This window comes from Plecotus auritus (genome assembly GCF_963455305.1).
Source record: "Plecotus auritus genome assembly, chromosome: 8".
In the NCBI taxonomy this organism is placed as follows: domain Eukaryota; kingdom Metazoa; phylum Chordata; class Mammalia; order Chiroptera; family Vespertilionidae; genus Plecotus; species Plecotus auritus.
This window is the reverse complement of record NC_137782.1, coordinates 63913618-63925666: the sequence shown is the minus strand read 5'-3', so window position 1 is coordinate 63925666 and position 12049 is coordinate 63913618. Positions and strand designations below refer to the sequence as shown.

General features: G+C 44.0%; 1 protein-coding gene across 1 annotated transcript in view; it reads left to right on the top strand.

Moving 5' to 3' along the window:
- Positions 1–9433, top strand: part of KIF3B (kinesin family member 3B) — a 47175-nt gene extending 37742 nt beyond the window's left edge. The window contains exons 6-9 of the mRNA XM_080683013.1: positions 166–279; positions 907–1012; positions 4772–4950; positions 5623–9433. Coding sequence (XP_080539139.1) covers positions 166–279; positions 907–1012; positions 4772–4950; positions 5623–5719 — 496 coding nt within the window. The 3' untranslated portion in view covers positions 5720–9433. The remainder of the gene's footprint in view (positions 1–165; positions 280–906; positions 1013–4771; positions 4951–5622) is intronic.
- The last annotated feature ends 2616 nt before the right edge of the window (positions 9434–12049 follow it).

The following is a 12049-nucleotide window of genomic DNA, read 5'->3' as shown; positions in this document are numbered from 1 at the left end:
TAACCCAGTTCTTTGTATGATGGCAGGTTCATAGTACCTGCTTAGTGAATGTTTGCTGAGTAATTTGACTTATCTAATTACTCACTACATGTGGGACCAGATAGTCAACACTCCATCTGTATTCTTTCTCTATCTGTATTCACCCCTGTATGTGTGCTCTTACAGGAATCTTATTATAGAAAACTTTATCCCTCTGGAAGAAAAAAGTAAAATTATGAATAGATCCTTCTTTGATGAAGAGGAAGATCATTGGAAACTACATCCTATAACCAGACTGGAGTAAGTCACTATTGACTTTAAGTAGACTTTAAGGTGGCAGGAGGGAAGGAATGTTGATAAGCTGGACTTGGCCAGAGGGGTATGGTAAGAACGCAGTTTCATTTAAAGCTGGAACCAGTTGCATCTCTGCTTTTGTGATGGCCATAGTTCCACAAGATAAAAGTTTGATGAGTATGGTATTAGGAACTGGGAGACTTTGTCACAGTGAACTAATGACCTTTCCTAAGTTCCTCATTTCAGCTTCCCCAGCTATCAAGTGAAGCAAGATAGGCCAGATGAGGGGCGGTATGCAGATGTTATCTTGTGTGTCAGTCTGACACAGTTTTGAGAAGGACTCTCAGTATAAGTCTGGGTCCTGCTGGGAAAATGGAAGATGTCTGCCAAGGACCCAGGGGTGGGGAGTGTTGACAGCTATGCTTCATGCCTACCATCTCAGAAAGCAACTCAAGCAAAAAGTAGAAGCAGCTCCTGTGTCATTTCCATGTCAGCCCTCAATCCAGGGAGTCACTTGCTTCAGATTCTCTTTAAGCAGGCTCAGAGTCTTCTGAGTGCTGGTTCCACAGGACCGATCCTGGGGCTGTGGACCACACGCCAGCCAGGTCTTTAACCACTGCAGTGCATTTCCAGGAATCAGCAGATGATGAAGCGGCCCGTCTCAGCTGTGGGATATAAGAGACCATTGAGCCAGCATGCAAGAATGTCCATGATGATTCGTCCAGAGGCCCGATATAGGGTGAGACGATTGTTCTTGTCTTCCTCTCCTCTCTTTTAGAGGAGTTTAGACTCATGTAAACACTTAGGCACCGTTTTGCAAAGTCACAGAGTTTTCATCCTGACTCTTTCCAGAGGCACCTGAGGAAATTAATATTAATATAACAAAAATTTTTAAAAATATATATTTTTATTGATTTCAGAGAGGACGGGAGAGGGAGAGAGAGATAGAAACATCAATGATGAGAGAGAATCATTGATTAGCTGCCTCTTGCACGCCTCACAGTGGGGATCAAGCCCACAAACTAGGAATTTTATGCCCTGACTGGGAATAAAATTGTGACCTCCTGGTTCATAGGTCAATGCTCAACCACTGAGCCACGCTGGCTGGGCTTAATATAGCAATTTTAACAAATAATAAATAACAAATAAAAAATAAATAATTATAAATAAAAAGTAAAAATAGAATGATATTTAGAAAATCAGGACTAGGGAAGGAGGAGAGTATAAGCATCCTGTCCATAATGGCCAATAAATGTTAATGATAAGTTTCTAAATGGCTCTGTGGGCCCAGCTGGTGTTGCTCAGTGGTTGAGCATAGACCAGGGGTGGGCAAACTTTTTGACTTGAGGGCCACAATGGGTTCTTAAACTGAACCGGAGGGCCGGAACAAAAGCATGGATGGAGTGTTTGTGTGAACTAATATAAATTCAAAGTAAAGGAGCGGAGGGGAGAGCAAGAGAACCGGATAGAACAGCCGGATCCGGCCCGCGGGCCGTAGTTTGCCCAAGGCTGGCATAGACACATGAATCAGGTGGTCATGGTTTGTTTCCAGGTTGGGGCATATGCTCTCATTATGGGCTAGATCACCAGTAGGGGGCATGCAGGAGGCAGCCAATCAATGATTCTCATTATTGATGTTTCTATCTCTCCTTCTCACTCTCTCTGAAATCAATAAAAAATAAAAAAAAACCAACCAAACAAAAAATTTAAATGGCTCTGTGAGGCCATAGCCAGTTTGGCTCAGTGGATAGTGCATCAGCCTGCAGACCAAAGGGTCCCGGGTTCGATTCCGGTCAAGGGCACATTGGTTGCAGGCTTCTCTTCCTGGCCCGGCATGTGTAGGAGGCAATCAATCAGTGTGTTTCTCTCACATCGATGTTTCTCTCTGTCATTTCCTATCTGTTCCACTCTCTAAAAAATCAATGGAAAAAATATCCTCAGGTGAGGATTAACAAAAATGGCTCTTTGGGAAGACTGGAAAGAATGTTGGTGTCGCCAAAACCGGTTTGGCTCAGTGGATAGAGCGTCGGCCTGCGGACTGAAGGGTCCCGGGTTCGATTCCGGTCAAGGGCATGTACCTTGGTTGTGGGCACATCTCCAGTAGGAGGTGTGCAGGGGGCAGCTGATCGATTTTTCTCTCTCATCAATGTTTCTAGCTCTCTATCCCTCTCCCTTCCTCTCTGTAAAATATCAATAAAATATATATTAAAAAAAAAAAAAAAAGAATGTTGGTGTCAGTGAGAGGAGATGGAAATGGGTTAAAGAAGTTACGGTACTTCCATTTAACATAATGTGGGTCAGTCAAGAAGTAATTTAAAGTGCCATAATTAAGACCTGTTTAATGACCCAAACATATAATAGTACTGGATGAGCTATTTATAAGCATTTGCTGTGTGCCAGGCACTATCCTCAGTGCTTTAGAACTTAAATTTTTTGTTCCACTCATTAAAACAACTAGTGGCCTGGTGCATGAAATTTGTGCACGGGGCAGGGGGTGTCCCTCAGCCCGGCCTGCACCCTCTCCAATCTGGGACCCCTCAAAGGATGTCCTACTGCCAGTTTACAGGGATCGGGCCTAAACCGGCAGTCGGACATCCCTCTCGCAATCCGGGACTGCTGGCTTCTAACCGCTCACCTGCCTACCTGCCTGATTGCCCCTAAACACTCTGCCTGCCGGCCTGCTCACCCCCAACTGCCCCCCGCTGCTGGCCTGCTTGCCCCCAAATGCCCCCTCACCAGCCTGATCACCCCCACCTGCCCCCCGTGCCAGCGTGCTCGCCCCCCCTGCCCTCCCCTGCTGGCCTGCTCACCCCCAACTTCCCCCCCTGCTGGCCTGCTCGCCCCCACCTGCCCTCCCCAGTGGCCTGCTCACCCCCAACTACCCCCCTGCTGGCCTGCTTACCCCAAACTGCCCTCCCTTGCTGTCCTGATCACCCCCAACTGACCCCCACTGACGGCCTGCTCACCCTCAACCGGCCCCCCTGCTGGTCTGCTCAACCCCAACTGTCCCCCCCCCCCACCGGCCTGATCACCCACAACTGCTGTCCCATCCTGGCCTGATCACCCGCAACTGCCCTCTCCTCTTGGCTTCTAACCGCCTCTGCCTCGGCCCCACCACCATGGCTTTGTCCAGAAGAACGTCCGGAAGGTCTCCTGGAAGGTCTCCCAGTCTAATTAGCATATTACCCTTTTATTAGTATAGATTGGTATTGCAAGTGTATATATGAATAAAAAAATCTGGGGCAAAATATATCAAAATGTGAACTGGTTATCCCTGGTTATTAGAAGTACACTCAATTTAAATTTTCTTCTTTTTGCTTATCTGTATTTTATAACTATCAGTGGGGAACCTGTATTATTTTGATAATGAAAGGTTTTCATTTAAAATATATTTGAGTCTCCCTTGGCAGCCAGAGTGAAACAGATTAGAATTAGCTCCTCAGGTGCCGTTCTTCCTGGCACTGAGTTATTTAAAATAAAGAAAACAAAAGCAAAAAAAGATGTATTAGATGGAGTTTTATATAGTGGAAGATGAGTGATGTGTCAGACAAAATCCTCAGAAACATTTTTCTAGCAGTTTCAGAGGGTGCATATCTTGCCGGTTATTTCGTGTCTTAAGCCAAAAACATGCTTTTAAAGCCTACAAATCAAATATGTAGATTTCCAGGAGGCTAACCTGATCCAAAGGTAGAATTTAAAGCAGTGGCATGCAGGTGTTTTTAGCAGTAGACCCAATCCATTAAGAGAAATTTTAAGCAGTATCTTAATATATAAAATTGAGAATTAGAGCCACTCCCTCTCCTCACCTTCTCCTCCCAGTGGCCCCTCCTACCCGCTCTGGAGTGCTGGGGCCTGAACTCTGCTGTGTGGGAGGAGCTAGAGGACAGGATGTGCTCTTCCGATAAGCATTTGCCTCGGTTTGTGGGAGCTCAGAAAAGGCCCACCACCGGGTAGCAGGTGAAGAAATCCCTCCACAAGGCCAATTATGAAGCAGGCCCTGACTGATTATTCTTTATTTTTCCAAACTGATTTTTCAAATGTGGTTACATGCACATACACTACCACACACACCCTCCACACACATACACCATACCTGCCCCCTCCCCTTGGCAACCAAAACATTCATCAAAGCTGCTGTAGGTGGTGAGGTTATTGGTGATTACTATGTTCTTCTTTATACCTTTTTGTATTTTTACATTTTCTTCAACAAATGGGTTTTACTTAATTTATTATTATTCCCCTTAGGGTATAATATATGTACATTGTTTAAAAAAATTTTTTTAAAGGAAAATAGCGAAATGCCTATAGAAGAAAATAAAAAGTATCTGTAATCCCACCAGGAAAAACGTTATAAAACTACATCACTTCTAGGCAGGTACTTGGTAGGCTCTGAGTAGCAAGCAATTTGCAGTTCTGCTTTTGGAAGGTGTCTACTTTGCTTGTACTCTCTGTGTCTGATTGGAAACCAACCTTGCTGGTTATGGCTGTGCTTCTGCAGGCAGAAAACATTGTGCTGCTAGAGCTGGACATGCCCAGCCGGACCACCAGGGACTATGAGGGCCCTGCCATTGCCCCCAAAGTCCAGGCGGCATTGGATGCAGCTCTGCAGGATGAGGATGAAATACAGGTGGATGCATCATCCTTTGAAAGTACTGCAAATAAGAAATCCAAGACCAGGTGAGTGGCTCTTGATGACCTATGTTTGAACAAGGACAAATGAAAGTAGCGGGTGGCAAGAGTGCTTGTTTATCATAAAATGCTTTACAGGACACACCAGAAAATAGTGCCATATTACTTCTGGGTTTATTCATTTATTACACAAATATTTATGGTTCAGGCATTATGCCAGGTAGACTGAATACCAGAATGCCGAATGTGCCTGGTTCCTACTATAAGGAGCATGTGTTCTACAGAAACAGGGGACAGTTCTTTGGTTCCCACCAGGTATCAGGGACTTAATTTGGTGCTAAATTAGAAATTCTGCCATATTAAATTTTGGATTAGAAGTTTAAGGAAACAACTGGATGTAAAACCAAAAATGGAAGAAATTCTATCTGGAAACTTAATATTTTTGCCACTTTGGAGAAGAAAGTCAAGATTTTATTTAAATGGAAGAACAATGGCTGAGAATCAGAGTTCCTTCTGTGAGGTTTCACTCCTTGGTTGGCAGGTTGTGTTGGCCATGTGCAGAGGGTCGGGCTATGCCAGTCTCATGGTTTTACAGTTGAAAGGCCATTGGCGAAAGGGCACCTGGAAATGTTAATGGCACTTGGTGGGAAAGGAGTCTGATCTGTGCTGGTGACAGAGATGGGACATATAATAATGTGAACATGTGCTTGACTTTTGCAGGCCTAAAAGCGGAAGGAAGTCGGGATCCTCCTCCTCTTCCTCAGGAACCCCTGCATCTCAGCTTTATCCACAGTCTCGGGGGCTGGTTCCAAAGTAAAGCCAGTTCCTGCTCTCCTGGGGTTTAAACAGCATTTGCCTTCTGAGAAAAGAGATGAGCAAATACCTGCAGAGAGGACTCCAGCCCAAACTCAGAACATTCCCCTGGGGAGAAGCGATGGCCTCTTTGCAGATTAACCAACTTAATCTGGCTGAAAGGTGCTGGTCCTAACCTGGCATTCAGCTCCTCTGGGCAACGTCCCTTAATTAGCATCTCAGATATGCATGGGTAAGGTAAAGTGCGATAGTCGATAGTTGAAGTGGAAAGCAAGAGGATGACCAGTGACCTTGCTTCCCTTCTCCCTTGCCTTCTCTCCCTTCCTTTCCCTTCCCTTCTCCCCTCTCCTTTTCTAGCCTGTTCTTTACACTGGGCTCCCTTCTTGTTGAACAATAGAGCAGAATCAGGAGTCACCTTAGCAGGACCAAGTCTTTGGAGCCTCAGGATAAAATAACAGTGAGGTTGAAAAGTGAAAGCCCTAGAACTTGAATACGTGCTTGTTCTTGTAGATTGAAATGAGAAATCTCATTTGGACCCAAACCCCCAGTGGGCATGATCCATGCTCCTCAGAAAGAAGGGGATCTGTCTTTGGGATCTGCTGAATGAGGAAATGTTTTCCGAGGAAGCTACCAATTTCGCTCCTGAGGGGTTAATGTTGGAAGCAATAGAAATCACATTCCCTTTGCCTCCTTAGAGAGTTTAGAGGCTTCTTTAAAAACCTCAAAACCATGACCATCCTGTCAAAGACATAAATCTGTAAGCTGATGCCATGTCCATACACCGTGTCATTTTACTCTTCATTTGTCACCATCTTTAGCCAAGTGTGTGTACTCTGAACATCCTTCCTAGGCCCATCTGCCTCCTGAGCATGCTCTACAGTGGGCCTGTTTTGTGGGAGAAGGGAGGCTGGCTCTGTCTTCTCTGTTTGGACAAAAGTAGGAGGAATGAGACATATGGTGGCACTTCCCCATTTTGTCCCATATTTACGTAGAGAGCATAAGGGTACTGGGCAGATGCAGAGACAGAGACATGCGGCTCAGTGCAGTGTGAAGGGAAGACAAAGGTGGGAGCAAATGAACCTGCCTGCCTTCAGCTGAAACTCACCAAATCCTAGGATGGTGGCTCTCCCAGGCAGAACCTAAAGTGGTGGCTAGGAGGTGCTTTGTGATTGCATAGGCTCAGAGGAGAGTTAGAAATTCCCCGTTTACATATACTAGTTTGGTTTATAAGTTTTAGTTCTTTGTATTATTGAAATTCAAAGCTTCATTTTATGTTGGTCATTAGGTGACTGTTACTCCTTTTTCCCCCAAGAGACACTCATAAGTGTGTGTGGATGTGCAAGCACAATGGTGCCTATGTTCTTTGAGTGTGTCCACGTGTGTCTGTAAGAGAAAGATAGAGACCAAGAACTTGCCCAATTTTAGAAATACACTAATGTACAGTTGTTGCCTTTGTCTGTATTAAAGGCCCATTGAATGACTAATCCAGGTTGGAAGCACTCCCATGTGGGTGTCTGAGTCCACAAGCCAAGCCTGAGGGGACAGTGTGAGTCCCCAGGTCTGCCTCACTGGTGTACCTTGCTGGCATGGTGCCTCAGGAAGGTGGTGACTCAGGTGGGCCTTGAGTTGTATTTTAACTCAGCTGCTCAGTTCCCAGGGCACATTTCTGGATCAGAACCTGTGGGAAAGAGGAGGTACCAAGTGCAATGTCACAGCATTTTGTAAATGGAGATCTGTCATCTGGCAGCTTATCTCCTTTTTAGTTACTATTCTTTCTGAACCCAGGGTCCTTTTCAGTAATTCCCAGAGCCTAATGGAGCCTTCCCTCATCTTCCTTGGGATCAAACCCTGCTTCTCTCTTATTTACCTGTTTGAATAGGAACCAAATGACCAAGTTGGAGCCTAAGATGTTTTTTTTTGCCAGTTACACCTGTCTCTTGCCCCCAATTTTTTTCAAAACTAGTATGAATTCTATAGGCTAAAAATATTCATCTGGCAAATTTGGGAACTGAACACTGCAGATAACACGATACCTTAATACTGATGTCTCAAGGTGGCTATTCTGACCAAGGGTGGTTGCGTGACCATAGAGCTTTTCTAAGAAGGCAAAAGAAGAAAGCTAAGTTGACAAGCAGGGTTAGTAAAACAGCTTGCCTTGTACTCATCTGATGGTCTATGAACAAAGTGGAAGAACACCTGAGTGGAGGTGAAGCTGTCCCTTCCCAGTCTCCGGTGCTTTTCTTCTCTCAAAGTGGATCCGATAAATATTTGAATAGAGCAGATAGCAGAACATAAGCTGCTGTGTTGGACTCTGAATTGAGCCAAGTGTGTGGAGGACCTCCCAGGCCCACTGAGGGACCAGGTTTCCCTGTCTGTAGTCATGCTAGAATGTTCCAAGCCATCTGAGGGCCAGCAGCAGTTAGTGAAGTCTGGAAGCCAACCTAACGCTATCTAAGAAGATCATCTGAGAGAAGGAGTTTGAGACTGTGTGTGCAATCTTCATCAGGCACCTTTTTGCTCTGATCAGTAGGAATGTATCTGGCTTTATATTTTAAAGTCACCTGTCTCCCAGACCCCTGGATCCAGAACCCAAGGCCAGAAATCATAGGCATGAAGCACTTTCTTAAGACTGACTTAACATTGGATTGTTCCCCATTGAATGCCTGCCTGCATGCTGCTTGAATTGCACCACCCACACCTCCATGACCAAGGGCATCAGAGTTCTGCAGCTCAGGTGTGGGCCATGGGCTGCTCTCTGCTTTTCCTGTCTGACTCTTGTAAGTCCTCCCTCATTGAATGTAAAATTGTTGCCAAGTTGCTGAGAAGTGTCAATTCCCTGTTGTTAACATGGGATATCAGTTCTGCCTCACATTTCCCACTAGAGGTCAAGGCTCACTGCAAGTAACACCTTGGGCCATCTGAATACCATCAGTGGGCAAAAATGGGGCTATTAATATACTCTAAAAGCCATAATGAAAATGCTCAGAGGGAACTGGATAAGAAGAGTGGGCCTGGCTATTGTATATCTCACAAGGTTTTGTCTTGTACTGTTCAGAAATCTACCACCTTTCTCCTTGCCCTTGTTTCTTCAATGAAATGTTTTTGAGGTTATTTATGAAATGAGTAATCCTGGTGCAGGAAGGAGGCAGTGGGCTTTATGGCTCTTTAGAGTTAATATTGATCTTGACCTTCTCTTTGGCTACCTTTAGACAAAGAACACGCCAATACTTGGGGCTCTAAGTTTTACAGTTAATATTTATTTGTATCATCTCTTTGTCTAGGAATGTAAAAGTGATTCTAAACTAAGATGTGTAATAAAAATCAATCAGATTTATTGTACCTACAAAAAGGTGTCCTCATAAATGACTAATGCTTTTGAAAATGATATTTCTGTGGCGGATACACTGCCACTTTCTTTAAACATTTTAATTTTTCTAGTGAAAAGAGTGTGGGAGTGGAAATGAAGATTGAGTTGGAATGCTGGTATTTAAAAAATAGAGCAACAAGATAAAGGGACATAAAATGAAGCAAGACAGAGTGACAAGTAAGTGCTTCTCATGTTTTTCCAAGGAGGTTCCTGAGACCAGCCTAGGCAACAGCCATGAAATGTCTTTGTAATGATTGTGGTTTTTTTTTAATTTCTTTAAATGTATTACATATTATACTTTAAAATAAGGGTTTTTTTACATAAAAATATTTTATGTTATTAACCATGAGGAAAAAAAAAGAAATATCAGAAATGGGCCATATGTTGGTCTTGTGGCTTCTCATATTCTCAGGCCTGCTGAAGTATATCCCTGGGGGGTTGTGCCTCCTGGTTGAGATGTAGGGACTGAGTAGAGAGCACAGATCCTGGCCTCTGTCTGGGTCTGAATTCTGGTTGTGTCTGCTTACTAACCATATGACTATGAGGAATTTAATTTACCTCTGTGAATCTCGGGGTCCTTGTCTGTAAAATGGGGTGATAATCCCTGCCTTGCAGGACCATTGTGAGGATTAGCAATGATTTAAAGCAACAAGCACATAGTATGTAGACTAGAGCAGACATTTAAAATGTACTTGCTGCAGTGACAGATCCCTGTGTTCAGAAGATACCATGAACAATTTGTAACCTAAGGTACTAGAAGCTAGTACTGGGCACATCATGTTCAGAAAATCCTAGGCCTCTATAGAAAAGCTGGCATTAAAAAAAAAAATTGTTGAGAGAGAGAGAGAGAGAGAGAGAGAGAGAGAAATGGGTAGAGAGGGGGAGAGAAAGAAAAAAAATGATTTGTTGTTCCACTTATTTATTCATTCACTGGTTGCTTCTTGTATGTGCCTTGATCAGGGATCGAACCTGCAGCATTGGCATATCAGGACCATACTCTAACCAACTGACCTACTCGGCCATTAACAAATATATGGTGAATACCTACTGTGCACCATGCTATTCTGGGCATTGGATATATAGATGTGGGCAACACTGACATGGTCCCTGAACTCACAGAGCTTGTATTTTAATGGGGAAGGAGAGACAGGATAAGTGTTAACCAAACACACATAAATGTATAATTACAAATTATGATAAAAGCCATGAAGTGATATTATAGTATATTATATTAGAATAACAGGAGCCTAATTTGGATTGGTGGGTAAATAAGAGAAGGACCTTCTGAAGAAATGACATTTACAGTGAGATCTAAAGCAGTGGTCGCCAACCTTTCAGACCTCACGGACCACCAGTGGTCCGTGGACCACTGGTTGGCAACCATTTATCTAGAGAATAAGGAGTTAGCTAGACGAGAAATGAGGAAAAGGAATTTGTGAAAGAGTGAACAGCATTTGTGAAGGTCTTATATAACAGAGTAGTAGAATTTTACTAAGAAGATAGCTGCAGCCCAGGCCAGTGTGGCTCAGTTGCTTAAACATAGTTCCATGCACCAAGTGATCACTGGTTTGATTCCTGATCAGGGCACATGCCCTGGTTGAGGACTCGATCCCTAGTAGGGGCCATGCAGGAGGCAGCCAATCAATGTTTCTCATCTATGGTCCTCTCTCTCTCTCTCTCAAAAGTCAATTAAAACTTTTTTTTTTTTTTTAAAGAAGAAGGTATCTGCAGTCCTTTTTTACTCACTAGAGGGAAGCATGGAGAACTATTGTAGAAAAGATTACAGTATAGAACTTTAAAAAATGCCAACAAGATACTAGTATTTAAAGAGCACAGAGAGGATAGTGGCCTATGTGACTTAGGCAAATGATTCTTAATTGTGTTTCTTCATAAGATACCCTCAAGCTATGTGTTAATGTCCCTATACACCCCTTTTCCTAAAAAGAGTTAAAAACCATAGCTTGGCTTAGCCTAAATAATTATTAGTGTAGAATAGTTCAAAATCCATTAGCCAAAAAGCAAGAGTTCAAAGTATGATTTGAAGAATTATGAGCATTGGACCAAGGGCTAATTTGGTGGTGCAAGGCAGGGAAGCTAAGCAAACTTGGAAATTCCTGCCACTCACCAAGTTGTCTTCGCATCTTCTGGATTGTTAAAAAAAAAAAAAAAAAAAAAAAAAAAAAAAAATCAAGAAACTACTCAAACCTTGTATGATTCTGTAAGAAAAATATTTGGTCTTTGTCCCTGAAGAGCTTCTACAACCCTTGGAATTTCCTGAGTTATGGGAGTATCTTTTGGTATTCCTAACAAGCCCCTTTCAACCACATCAGAGTTTATGCTAATAAAGTGACTCTAGTTGGGCCCCTAAATAGGTTCAGGATGGGGGCTGATTGCCAGAGGAACCAATCATGTGATTAGAGGTTTGGAACTTTCAGTCCCACCACCTGACCTCCAGGGAGGGGAGAGGAACTGGAGATTGAGTTAATCACCAATAGCAATGATTTCATCATGGCTATGTAATGGAACCACCAAAAAAAGCCCCTAAACATTGGGGGTTTGGAGAGCTCCCAGGTTAGTCAACACATTGGAGGATGGCATGTCTGAAGGCATGGAGGCTCCCCATTTCCCCCACCCCCACTCCCATCTTCTATGCATTTCTTCCATTTGGCTCTTCCTGGGAGTTGCATCCTTTATAATAAACTAGAGGCCCGGTGCACAAAATTCCTGCACGGGTGGGGGGGTGACCCTCAGCCCAGCCTGCACCCTCTCCAATCTGGGACCCCTCGAGGGATGTCTGACTGCCCGTTTAGGTGGGATCGGGCCTAAACAGGCAGTCGGACATCCCTTTCATAATCCAGGACTGCTGGCTCCCAACTGCTCGCCTGCCTGCCTTCCTGATTGCCCCTAACTGCTTCTGCCTGCCAGCCTGATCACCCCCTAACCACTTCCCTGACAGCCTGACTGATG